General features: G+C 42.2%; 1 protein-coding gene across 1 annotated transcript in view; it reads right to left on the bottom strand.

Annotated features, from left to right (window-relative positions):
* The window catches only part of NLN (neurolysin), a 28745-nt gene extending 26899 nt beyond the window's left edge, over nucleotides 1-1846 (bottom strand). Inside the window, exon 1 of the mRNA XM_086629354.1 lies at nucleotides 1594-1846. Coding sequence (XP_086485480.1) covers nucleotides 1594-1822 — 229 coding nt within the window. The 5' untranslated portion in view covers nucleotides 1823-1846. The remainder of the gene's footprint in view (nucleotides 1-1593) is intronic.
* Nucleotides 1847-14096: the final 12250 nt, after the last annotated feature.

Below are 14096 nucleotides of genomic sequence, written 5' to 3'. Positions count from 1 at the left end.
TGCTTTTCCCTCCCTCCTGTCCTCATGCCAAGATATTTCAAAATGACAAAGTGAGTTTTGGCAGCTCCCAAGTGAAATTTAAGGCCTGTTGTCATCTCTGTCTTTCCAGATAATAAGTTCCAATTACTGGGGAGGGTTTTCATGTACATGTGAAAGAGACACACAGGCCTTAAAGATCCCAGGTTTGAACGGAAGTCTTGCTGTGGTAATACCTTCTTATCATACGCTATGGGCTGTTTCACAGGTAAGTCATGCTAATTTCACATACAGCTTTGAAGTTTAGCAATAAAAGCTTAAATATGACCCTCTACTGCAACAGCATGTAGATAAAGAAAGTACACCTTGGAAGATGCAAGTCCTGGTGGCTATGCAGAGAAGCTGATGGCCACTATTTTCTGAATCAAACATCAATTTTCCTTCTAACATAATTTAAAGTAGAGAGTTTTATACCTTGGTGAAAAAGCTTACAATAATTATACCAAACACATTGGTACAATTAAAACAATCTGAGAGGAAGCTGTTAAGATGAAGACCTCTCAGTCTTCCTGCCAGCATCAATTCCAGTCAACTCACTGTATCTGCCTAAACCGTAACTCTAAGTAACGTGAAAGCCAGACTAACATTACAGTACAACCACTTAAGCTGCAGGCTGCTCTTATTTTGCTAGGCGAAGATTTTGCTCCAAGCCAAGACGGCTGTTTCCAACTTCTATTGCTACTGCAGATTTTTAAAGAGGATTTAAGAGAACTTGACATTTTATTACACCGACTACTTTTTGAAGAGTCATGCCACCACCATGTGATACATTTTTCCAAAACAAAGCCATCCAAGATGCATTTTTATTTTTTCCGTCTCCTCTGACTGACAATTATTAACAAATTAACTGAATGACCTGTGCTTGGCCACTGAACTCCATCCAGGTATTGGCACGTCTTGATAATTCAGTCAGAACAATCTAGATGTCACTGCATGATCAACAACTCTCCCTGGATTCTTCAAGGCCTTGTAGGCCATAAGATAAAAGTGAGCAAGTAAAGCAATCATCCTTCAAAAAAAGCATTCAAAAATGCCCCTATTCTCAGCCATCACATTTTCCCCACTAGTAGCTTATCAACCTTTCTGCTGTTCCATTTGACCTGCTTGTCTCAGATTCTGCAGTATCTGAAAAAAGCACTGCTTATCAGGTGTGAATGTACTAGGCGTACCATAGACACTGTAGTGTATGTCCACTGTTGCACATTGTCCTCTAGCGGTTATACACAGCTGGAAAAGAAAAAGTAACTGTGTGGAGCTTCATACGCAAAAAGAAAATAGGTGACCAATGCAGTTGTCTGGATGTGTCAAAGATCAACAGTACAGCTTTGGTACTCACTTTTATTTTTGTCTCTAGAACAAAGCAGCAGATCTTTGTAGCTCATCGTGTTACATTCTGAAGGATTATTACGACCAGAGGATCCTTGAGAGGCCTCTACATGTTTTACACGAGAACAGCATGGATCAGAATTGTAAACAACAACTATCTCTTCTCAATGTTTCTTTATGTGCAGATGGAATGCCCTATAGAAGAAAGAATCAGAGAAAACGTACACTAACCTGCGTATTCCACTTCTATATCTGCCAAGGCCCGTATCGTATTTTCATGTGTTACTTCTCCAATATCAAGCATCCCGACACTGTCATATACATGCTTTGTCTTCCTGATTAGTTCTTCTGTTCTTGTTCTAATTTGCTCTGGTGACAGGTCCCATCTCAAAAGGTTTCGGCCTGATGCTATGGATGAAGAAGCCTTGAGCTGGCTAGTAATTTCAGCTCCTAATGTCATTCTCAACACAAGCTGTGGCCCAATGGACCTGAAAGTATAAAAATAATCTTTGCATAGCAAGATTCTAGTTCAAGAGGCAGTTTATAGTGAACATTAAAAAACCAGGCAACAGATCTTTACTAATTAAAGAATATTTCTAGAAGCAAGAACATAGTCCTTATTAGAGCCATAGCTTGTCCAGTAAGACCATGCACAGATATTACCCTTATCAATTAAGTCTAATTTGACTTTAATCGGGGGTCTGTCTTCTACCTTTTCCATCTAGAGGATGACTAAGTGCAGATAGGGATAAAAACTTTGGTATTGACAAAACCAGACAGATTAAATTACTACTCAATCTTCTAAGAAAAACAGAATTACAGTTACTGAAACAGACAGTATTTGCATTTTTGAAATAAGGAATAAAACCCACATAGTGATTTGTAGTTTATGAAGACCAAGAACTGCAAAGATGCACAAAACAAGACACACAAAAAATGTAATTTGGTCATGTTCATCATAACAAATAATTTTATATTTATTCAGGATGTCTGCCACATAATCAGCCATGGGAAGAAAACTTCTAGTTGTTACTCACTTGAAAATTTACTCCTCCATTTGTTGTGAATTTCAAATAGACAGTTTCACTCTATTGCCAGAAGAGCTATACATTTACTGTAATATATGTCTTATTATTCTTGATCAGATAAATCAACTGTATTTCAGCTTCAGCTAGCAGAAAAGTTTACATACGTAACTAATCTTTTTGACAGTATTTAAAAAAAAAAAAAAAGTGACCTGGAGCAACAAAACCAAATATGAGTTAGTAAGATACTGGCTTCAGAAGCAGAGGCTTCTACCCTCCCACCCCAGCAAACCAACACTCAACTTGGTTGTATAAAGAAGAAGGATACAGACTCAGGGAACTCTCTGAAGTGGGACCAACAGAAACCCATACCATCAACAAGATGTTCACCTGGTGACTACATTAATAGCTCAGTTATATATGAAGTAGTTGCTGAGGGAGATAGTCATTTGGTAGTAATTAAAAGACAGCTTGCATGCAAGGACTGAATGCTGCAGTGCTTAGCATCATAGGAGGATCACAGGAGCACCAGAGGAGCATTTCTGGCTGGTAGAGACTTTATATCTGCCTCTCTATTTCAGTCGCATAATTTAAAAAAAAATAAATCATAACATATGGTAAGATTGACAACACAAAATTTTCAACCATAACTAAAGAAATATAACACACATACAGAGCTTGCTACTAAAAGGGATGTTTACAGAACACTATTTTATATTAAATACCTTTTTATCTTAACCCTAGCCACTGCACCTCTACTAATTTTACTGCAAAACCAGTCTGGTATGTGCCTAAGTGCTGAGACGGGTTTTGGCATACAATGCAGGGAGCATGCATAAAAGGATAGGCAACTTTAGCTTGAAGGAAAAATACAGCAGAAGAGTGAAATGCCAACAATCCAAAAAGAGCCACACACAAGGCTTCTGTTTGAAGGCAAGACTTTTAATAAAAAGTCTCACTCGTCTATAAGAGCAATTGTCTACAAATAGCCTAGCCAAAATTATTTTTATGAAAGACAACATTTCTATCTACGCTTTATGATGAGAATTTCTTTGTCCTCGGATTACCAAAATTGCTTCAATTCCTCCTATATCAATGTACACAAGATGTTTACTTTTCCCTTTCGCTGGCATATAAAAACATCAATGTCCAGCATATTGATGATTTAACTCTGAAAATGAAGCCTGAATAAAGAACATTCCTTCCACCTCTGTTCTATCTCTGATGTCAACTCAGTTCTGACATTAATGTCTTAGTAGTTTCTCCACTGGACTACTGAAACTTTGAATCTCAGTTAGAACTTTATGATAAATGAAACTGCTTTCATGAAAGCAGAAGGTTAAGTATCAGCAGTCTCAGAATGCATTAGTTCCCCATTCCACAAAACCACTGAATTCTACCCTGAATCTACAAACCCACTAAAGAACAGTACTTCATTGAGTCACGAACAGATTCCCACTGGACTGCTCTATGTCTAGTTTTTCACATACTGCTACTGTAGCTCCAGTACAACCTCATGGAAGCTGAAATGGAACCTCCTCAAAAGCAGGGTCAAGGCTTTGAACTGTACACCTGGCCCCCACCCCCGAGAATATCAGAAAGAATACAAAATGTGCCAAATTAGGGTCAAAATAAAAGCAAAATAGAATCAATGGAAAACAACAGCCTTAACAACACAGAAGCTGACAACTATGCTAAAGTGCAGGATATGGAGCAGATATTCTTTTTCAACGGGAACCTACAGCTTTCTGCCATTCATTACCTTCACCTAGATATGCAGAAAACACAGCCCTGTCACTGACTATCTACGCATCATCAGAAACAAACACTAAAATATTATGCTAGTTTTAGCCTACCCAACAATTTTAATTAATAATTAAAGTTGGACTGATTTCATGAACTTGAATGCGGGGTGCCTGATTACCGTAGATCATTACTTTTAAATACAAAAAAAAGGTGCCACCTGATTTTCTTAGCACGTTGGCTAGTTGCATTGAGGAATACACATAACATATTTGACAGCTGCACAAATGATTGCCATAAATGCCAGCAAGTGGTTGTCTATCTGTTAGAGAGAGGAAAACATAGAACTGCCCAGTTTTGGAGTACTGACACCTTGTCTCCTCCTGCTGATAAAAGGAAGCAGTCATTTATGTAGATTAACAAAGGCAGTGCAAACTCAGAAAGACCTGTAAGTCTTTCTAACTGACCAAATGAAGGTGGTGGGCCTTCAAAAACATTTTGCATAAAAACAATCACTACAAGCAACTCTTCAAATAATCATTTACAGACATGTGTTGGCACCTTGCTACCAGTCAATCGGATTGTATTTAGGACCAAAGTACTTGACATCAGATTAGTAAAAAATAATGTGCAAGTAAAAAATATATGCACAGGTGAAATCTTGGCCATTTCTTTCATGGCTTAGTATTTCGTACTCTTTGTCTACATAACACTATAAATAAATACATTTCCAATCATACTTCAATAAAATTGATAATTTACTAACTTTATCTTATCTGTTCAAGAAAGAAAAAAAGAAACAAAGCCAAAATTAAAGATTAAATAAACTGTAAAGAAACAAGAAAGAAGAATATAGCTAAAATAGTATGATTGTTTAAAAAATGCTCTGAAATCACACTTGTCATATTAGAAATATTACAAAAATATTACAGTAAATTTTATCACTGGGAGAAACTTTAACTTCCTAGATATAAACTGGAAAACAAATTTTATTAATAATGGTAGGTACCAGACACAACAGCAAACAGCTTTCTTCAAACAGAAACCAAACTAACACTACGCAATTATTATTTTAGTGCAGAATAGCAGGCCTACCTAAACAATCCTATGTCAAGGATAAGGTTCATGAGCAGCAGCAGCATTGCCTGTAGATATTCTTCTTTCCCGTTCCTCCCTCTGCTGCTCATTTCTGTCCCTGTATGCTACTCCATCAATGACAGCAGCGTAACTGTTGCTAGGGTCATGCTTTGAAAAGACTCAAGGCAGCATACAGGACGAAAACCGAAGTGGACCAAAAAAATGCAAGGGGAACAGCTTTGTTTTCAGCTTATCAGTTCCGTCATCTATCTGACGTGTACCTTCAAAACAGCTGTGCTGGCCTAAACGAAGGATCAAAAGTGTCAACAGCCACCTAAGCCTCCACTACTGCCAGCAACACATATGAAATGCATGGATTTAGTCTAGCAAAAAAGTCTCAAGACGATTGCTGTCATTAAGCACGTCACTTAAATGTTTCGAAATGAAAAGAACTATTGATTGTAAGAGGCAATACTGACTTAAGAATGAATTAGAACAAATTGGTCAGCAATACACGTAAGCTAGAATTTTAAGAGATGTTTGTAATCATCAGGGCAGTGAGGTTCTGAAACAGCTGTCCAATAAGCACCAGGGAGTGAAAACACCTCTATTTATAACATGGAGTTTGACTAGCTTATAAAATAGATCATATTACTCAGTTACCTAAGGTAGCACAGGTCCAAACTTGATCACTCCAATTGTCCCTTCTGGTCTCTATGTTCCTGTGACGTCCTTCGACATTAAAACACCTTTATTTAGATTGCATTTTTACGGTGAAGATCTAACTGGCCTCTGTTGGCAATTTGCACCAGCCTTTTTCTTGTATGACTTCAATGGCATCTCATGACAGTGGAATGACACATAGGGCAAACGGAAGTATATTATGCATTTGTGCACGGCTTCATCCATCTATAAGAAATTCAGGAGGAAAGACACGGAAAGCTTGGTTCGGATTTTCAGCTACAACAAAGAGTGCTACAGAAGCAGCTGTTTTCACGAATTGTGGTATTAATCTGCCAATCCCAAATGCAGGAAGAATGATAATTTCTACTAAAAGCAGTGTAAGTTGAATAACAACTTAAAAGCTTAGTAGCTACTGCTAAAAGAGGATTTTTGGGAAGAAAACAAAGCTTCTAAGTTACAGACTGAAATCATTGCTATTTTTGCCAGAATGCCAGCTAATTTATTTTACCAACAAATCTACAATTCGATTACTTCCTGCTTCTGGAAAGCATAAATTTGATTTGATTTCAGAAAGGAGAAGGATTTTTATAATTACTCTATTACAGCAATACAGTGACCAGCATAACTGCTGCAAAGACAAACAAAGCAATTGAATTTACAGACTGATTTTTAACTTATGCAGTAAGTATTTTAAATATATTAAACACTTATGTAAGTCTGGCTTTGTTTAGAAACAATTTTTATGACGGGAACATGCCAAGCAACCCTTTGTTGGCAGGTTCTATCAATGCTATTAAAATAAAACAAGTAAGCCCCAATCTATGAAGCAGAAGCAGCAAAAGGTAGTACCAGCTTTAGAAAACACAAACACAAAAACCTGCAAGCTTGTCCACAATATGCTCCTACTACTGATAATCACTTTATTGTATGGACAAGATTTAAGCCTGCTGTCTCATTTAACTCTCATTACGCATGGACAGCTATGACTTCATCCAAGACAATTCAACAGTACTTCCAGTTTTCAAGTTAATCTTCACCTAAACAGTACTAGTTACAATGACAAGCATAAGTTTACAGAATAAAGTATGATAATATATATATTTCTGGGACCAGTTTATAGTACTTGCTAATAGATCTGACAGTTCCATGTAGGCACACAACAATCAGAGTATACCAGCTTCAAGTAAGATGGAAAACTATATTCTCTGCTGACAAAAAGTCTGGGATAACAGCTTCAGGGGTAAAGCGGGAGCCAAGATTTTAAAAAGAAGAGAGAGAAAAACAGAGAGAGATGGGTCTCAAATTCAGATAATTTAGTCACCTTCCAGTTTTTAAATATTCTAATGGCAAATAAATACAATTAAGTTTTTCTTGGTGTACCTTATGTATACTCTAGGGGACATTCCCATGGATGTAAGTAAGAGCAGATTTGCAAACCACAGCAAAGTCAACGAACAACTTTTCAATCAGTAATTTACTGCACGAAGCTTTGTAAAGGCTGCCAATTTAAATTAAAAACAACTGTAAGACCATTTTGAACTTTCTATCTTTCGAAACAGTACATCCCATTTAAACAGCAGTTCCTAGTCCTACAGGCTGGAGGAGAACCAGTGCTGCGTGTTGGAAGTCAGCATTGTGAATGTGAAGACCATATTCATCAGGACATGTAATCAGCATTCACAGGGCCTCAATGTTTTGACTCCATCTAGCGGGCTTGTTAAAAAAAAAAAAAAGAAAAAAGAAAAAAATACCTGAAAAACGTGACACGTCCCATTACGGCAACTGAAAAACTGACAGTTTGCCTCAGGACAAATTATTTAATACTTGAATAATATGCTGTATGTTGGCATTTCCCTGAAAGTAAGACTCAAGTGCTACCAAACATATATAAATGATAGCAGACAGGCACAGTTTAAATGAAGCTTTGTAACAGTCAGGCTTCATATGGAATGGAATACTTTTTTTTTCTTCTTCTTTAAATGAAGAAGTTAAAAAGCATTTCAGAAACAAACTACAAGTACTGTAATGTAAGAGACATTGCAGTTGCTCTGTGTCCTCAGGATGGATTTTAAGACAGAAATTTAATAGGTTAGAATATTTTTTATTTAGAGATCCTTAATTCTTGCTTGAACTTTAAATATGTCTCTGTATAGTTTCACTTTTGACTCTCAGTTTCAGACAAGAAGTAACTGTATATTTTATAGTAAAGCAAGGACAAAATCAAGCAAAGTAAGTGGAGCACTGAGTAACCCAAGGCAAAACCAAGAAGTGTGTGTGTGTGAGAAGTCTGAGACAGAACAAGCAAAGTACAGTTAAATGGCTCAAAGCTAATCACTGGGCAATATTATTTCAATTGAGCAAAAGAAACGAGGCTACAGCCCCAGAATATAAGTCATCACTTTTTCCTGCTGAACAAACACATCTAAAGTCCTTGTTACACTTCGCTTCTCAGTCGTTTCATCTGCTTGGCTCTTGACAGTGTATGGAACAGTGAGTACATGCCTTGAATTCCCAGGCCATTTTCCTTAGAAAAGTACTTGGCTCTGTGTCCTGACTGTGTTTGGCATAGACAAATCTCACTATAGCAAGAGGATAGCACGTTTAGTACTTCCTAATTTAAAACTCCATTAATTGCCATTAGCAACTGTTTTTTTTTTTCTTAAGCCGCATTCAAAGGAATAGAAGAAAATCTAGTGCCTTTTAACACTATACCATCAATTTCCTCACTACATCTTTCAGAAAAAAGGATTCTCTGTAACTTAATTCACTGTACACTCTACATCAATTAGACTCCTACAACAGATATACTTTAAGCTCTTCAGATCAATGTGAGCAAATCAAAAAATCTGCAAGCTACACAAACATTTTAAAAATCTTTATTGACACATTCATTACCCTCAGTGCTGCTTTTATGACCTTACTATCTGGCAGCAAAGTAATTGAAAAAGGCACTCTATGGCAACAAACAGAAAATCCAGGCCTTGAGTAGGAACTCATACATGTGCAGAACATGTTACAACTTTCTTATATCCTCTCCCTTTCCCTGCAGTCTCCTCCAACAGTCTTTAAACAAAAGAAATTTGGAAACTGGTCTGATTGACTTTTCTAAGGGGAGGTGATTTCCACACAGTAGTCTGGAGTGGAACACACGGAAGTGTCAGGGTACTGTTTCTGCAGAGTGTCTGATCTCTAAAATTATGGTATTCGTGGTTCTAGAAAAAAAACAAGCTAAACTAACAAGCAAACCCAAACCAAACTGCCAAAATTACTAGGACTGCTAAATCAGGCTTCAAATCCATTCTGTGAACTGAATCTATTCTGTTGCACAGCAAATCTCCATCACAGCCCAACTTGCTTGGAGGGTCTTAGAAAGGAAGTTGAGAGACCTTTCAACACTCGCATGCAGACAGTAAGTGTACTACACTGAATTCGATGCAGGAGGTTGTCATTCAGGTTATCTTATTGTTTGGTTTGTTCTACCATCAGGTGAACCATGAAAACACAGTGGAAAAAAACATTGCTTATAAGGCCCTCCAGTGCTCTCAGGTGCTGCTGCATAAGCATCTATCATATATCTACTGTTTCAGCAATATGAACAGCAGGTAAAGGGCATTTTATTTAGTGCAAACACCAAACATTGTTACTGCCAGGATAGTTCAGTGCTTCAATGGAATCAGCTAGTGCTACATCTTGTTCACATCTTGTTCACCCCAATTACAAAAGCAGTGGTGCTGCAGGGCGGAAAAGACTATTGAGGAGGGTTTGTAAATACAAAAGTTTTCTCTGATTTACGCCCACAGTTAATCAGTTCAGCCTGCACCATGGAAATACCCTTTGATATCCCATTGATCTTGAGCCTCATACAGTCAAAGCAACAAGAAATGTTCTTGCCCTCACCAGCTGGATAGAAAACTCTATGTTTCTGCAGCAGATGCTGACCTAACCTCACTTACTCGCATCATTTTAAGCCACCGTTCTTGGGAAGTCAGTGCATTCCAGCATGCCATGACCGTTTCAATGCTTGCAAAACCCCAGCCAGCACTTTGAACTAAGGTGTGCCTGCTCAACACCACAAACCAGTCAAGTAAACAAAGCCAGCTTTCTGCTCTGGCTTTTGAGTGAACAGTGATTTAACAACACTGAGTGCTTCTCAGGCTGGTTCCAGGCTATGTGAAAGATTGTTTCAGCATGGTAAGTATGGCCAAGAACTTTACTCATGTAACACTCTACATTACAAACAAAAAGTGTCTCTGTTAAAAATCAGAACTCTCTTAGAGATGGTATGATGAACATGCACATCCACTCATACATTGCTCTGAGATAAGTGAAATTCCCCCCATCCTCATCTTGCATTGTCTAATCTAAATACATATAACATGTACTGGGAAAGCGTCCTCTACAGAGGAAAATCTTGACTGACAAATCTACTGGAATTCTTTGCAAAATCGTAGAATCCTGGAATAGTTTGGGTTGGAAGGGTCCTTAAAGATCATCTAGTTCTAACCCCCCTTGCCAGCAGCAGTGACACCTTCCACTAGATCACTCGCTCAAAGACTCATCCGATCAGGTATTTAACACTTTCAGGGATGGGGCATCCACAACCTCCCTGGGCAACCTGTTCCAGTGCTTCACTACCCTCAGAGTGCAGATTTTCTTCCTTAGATCTAATTGAAATCTTCCTCTTTCAGTTTAAAACTATTGTTGCCCCTTCTCACATCACTACATGCTCTTGCAAAAAGTCCCTCTCCGGTTTTCTTGCAGGCCTCCTTGAAGTACTGGAAGGCTGCTAGAAGGTCTCCCCAGACCCCTCTTCTCCAGGATGAACAACCCCAACTCTCTCAGCCTGTCTTCACAGCAGAGATGCACATGGGTTGAGGTAATTCCAAGCACAAATACAGGCTGGGCAGAGAATGAATTGAGAGCCGCCATGAGGAGAAGGACTTGAGGGTGTTGGTTGGTGAGAAGCTCAACATGAGCCAGCAATGTGCACTGGCAGCCCAGAAAGCCAACCATATCCTGGGCTGCATTCAAATAAGTGTGGCCAGCAAGTCGAGGGAGGTGATTCTGCCTCTCTGCTCTGCTCTCGTGAGACCCCACCTGGAGTACTGCGTTCAGCTCTGGGGCCCCCAACGTAAGAAGGACATGGAACTGTTGGAGCCGGTCCAGGGGAGGGCCACAAAGATGACGAAAGGGCTGGAGCACCTCTTACTCGCTGTAAGGCATGACACTTCAAACTTGCTAAGAACTGTCATTTTTATCTCATGTTAAGATGGCCTTGGGAAAAACAGAAGCTGAGAATCTTTTCAACATTTTTGTGACCCATTGCTTAACTTCTGGAAGTTACAGGTCACTACTAGGCATTCAAGATCACTCTCTTTTCTGAAACAATTATTTGGGCACATTCAAATGATGACTGGAAAAAAAAAATCTCAATTAGCAAAGTACAATGATCATTCCCCGCTGCACTTACAAGTAATGAAAAAAATTAAATCAATATCCAATATTTTATTATTCCTTAAGGAGGTATGTTTAGTTTCCAAACACAAATTGCAAACAAAGATAGACCTTCTTCTTCTCCTGTCTTGCCTTTCCTTCTTTTTGTTGGAAAAATCTGTAGGATAAACAAGGACAGTCAACATAAAATATGGAGAACAGTGAAAATGGTAATACAAAAAGAATGTGAATATATATTAGGAAAAGAAAATAGTTGTGCACTTTATTTGACAACAGTAAATTGGTCAATTAATTTATAACGGCAGGAGCCTTATGAAAAGAAAAGACTCTGGATCTTAGTCTTAAAAGATTCTTAGATTTAGGCTAGTATCCCTCAATCCTGATTCGACCTGAACAAAGGCTGTGAAATAGGACAAAAATGGTACGTCTCATGCAGTAAGCACACAACTGTCATTTCTCAAAAGTCCACAAGAGGTAACCATGTTCTCCATTTTACACTCAAATTCAGCTCCATTCTTAGTTCCACAACGTATTACCACATTGTAAGTCTCCTACAATTTCCACATTTCCTGTTAAACCTGGCCCTTTGCTTACATTCTTCTGCCCTCTCAGTTTCTTCATGATGCCCACTTGTCTAGTCCATCTAGAACTGCCTGCAAGCCTTCCACACCGGTTTTCTGGTCCATTTAGAGCTAGCATTCGTTACGGAGAAAATAATTAATCCCTTATTTTAAAACCCTCCGATAATATATTCGTCCCCGCGTCGCAAAAACGTGAAACAGTGACACGCCTTTTTATAAAAAAGCTACCAAAACCACACTGCCCCGTCTCGCTTGAGGTACACCTTGCTGTAGAGCCCCACCGCTACAGCCTCAGCTCTCACTCCATTGTTATCCTGCCCATTTCTCCTGCGGTACGTCTGATTCCCAGTGCAAGAATTACCAGGCGAAGTCCCCCGTCCCACCCCACCCGTCACCCGCCCTGCCCACCTGGAAGCTGTACATAACGGCGGTTATTTCAGGGAAGGCGGACGGCGGGAACCCCGCCAGAAGCTGAGGCAATGGATCCCACCGGCTGTGAAGTTTCCTGCCCTATTATCTGCCCGGCCCCTCGCAGTGCGCCGGGCACACCTGCCGCTCGCCGCCGGCCAGCGGGCGCTCCTCTCCTCAGAGCCTCCCGGCCGCTCGGCGGTCAGCCAGGCCCCACCGCGGGCTCCACGACAGGACGCCCGGCCGTAGCCCAGGCCCGGCTTCCCGAGGGACGGGGACCTTCCCGTCAGCGGCGGGAGGCTCGCGGCTTTCACGGCTTCCAGCCAGGCCGTCCTCACACCGGAGACCGCCGCGCCTGGCCGTGAGGCACCCCTCTCCCGCCGCCCCGCCTTGCCCTCCGCGCCTACCTGCGAGCCGCGCCCGCGCACAAGGCCAGCATGGGGAGGGCGGTGCGGGGCGGGGGGGGGTGGGTCGCAGGAGGAGGAGGCGGTGGAGGAAGGGCCGGCTTCACTTCAGCTGCCGCCCCGCCCTCTCGCACAGCCCGCGGCCCCGTGCCGCCGACCTGCGCATCCACTTCCGTCACCGCCTCCTCATGTCCTTCCCACCGCTCCCCACCGAGCGCGCGCCGCCTCCCGCCGCTTTCTTCCTCCCGCCGCGGCGGCGCACTCGAGCCCGCCCTCCGCCCCTTGTCTCTCCCACCCGACGGCAGCGCTGACAGGGACGGGGACGGGGACAGGGACGGTGTTTGCTGCGGGGCTCGCCGCGTCTCGCACGGTAAGGGCGTTGTCCCGGTCTCTGCAGGGGCGGCGAGGCTGCGCGCCACCTCCTCGGAGCCTCTCGTCTCCGGAGCTCGGGGGCGGTGGGGCGGGTCGGGCCCCGTCCCGAGGGCCCTCGGTGGGCCCGAGGCGGCGGGAGGGGCCGGGCGGCGCGGCCGCTGTCTCCGCGGTGCCGCGGGGCACCCCGCTTGTTCGAGCTGCCCTCCGCGGGCCCGAGCGGGCGGCCTCGGGCCTGTCGCGGGAGCAGGAGGCGGGCGCGGGGCGGGGCGGGGGAACGGGGGTCGCGGCCGGGATGGCGGACGGACCCTGGCCGCGGCCGGGATGGCGTGCCGGCCCTGGCGGGACCCTGTGCCGCCCGTCCGGCGGGGCGTGTCAGCGGCCAAGGAGCGGGGCACGGCGGCCACCGCTTCCCGGGCCCCTCTGCCGGTGCCAGGCGCCGCTCTGGCGCGGAGCCGCCTTTCCCCCGTCCCCGCGGCGGCGGCTGCTCGGCGCGGTTTTGGCTGCCATCGGTTTGCTCGAGGGGTTACCGGGGGAAAAGAGTTTAGCGAGGGTTGGCCCTGGTCTTGCCATTCATTTAACTCTCTTTTTTAAGCTGCTTCCCGTGGCGACTGGATAAGGTTGTGGTCTTTTTAAATCGAAGTGGTTTAAGGAAAAATAACTTGAAAAGTTGGCACTGAAATTTTCCTCGAAGTTATGTAACTCCCAGCCGACGCTGAGTGCAAGTCGGACTGAGCCAGTAGTGTCACTAATCACAAGTGTGCACTGAGGTCACAGTGTTCCAGTTTTTTGTCCAAAGTGAATATAAACCATGCAGCATTACATCAGGGGATAGAATACCTTTTATTAAAATGCATTTCTTCATGTCATTATATTTATCAATGTGGCTTTTTAATTAATTTTGACCTAAGCATGTGCTCCTGCTTCCAAGAGCATGCGTCTTAGAAATAAAATCCAAACTGTAAAAAAAAAGAAAAAGAAAAATGAGT

Source organism: Tauraco erythrolophus, chromosome Z, assembly GCF_009769465.1.
Source record: "Tauraco erythrolophus isolate bTauEry1 chromosome Z, bTauEry1.pri, whole genome shotgun sequence".
In the NCBI taxonomy this organism is placed as follows: Eukaryota; Metazoa; Chordata; class Aves; order Musophagiformes; family Musophagidae; genus Tauraco; species Tauraco erythrolophus.
The sequence above is the reverse complement of the archived record's forward strand: the minus strand, read 5'-3'. Positions and strand labels throughout refer to the sequence as shown.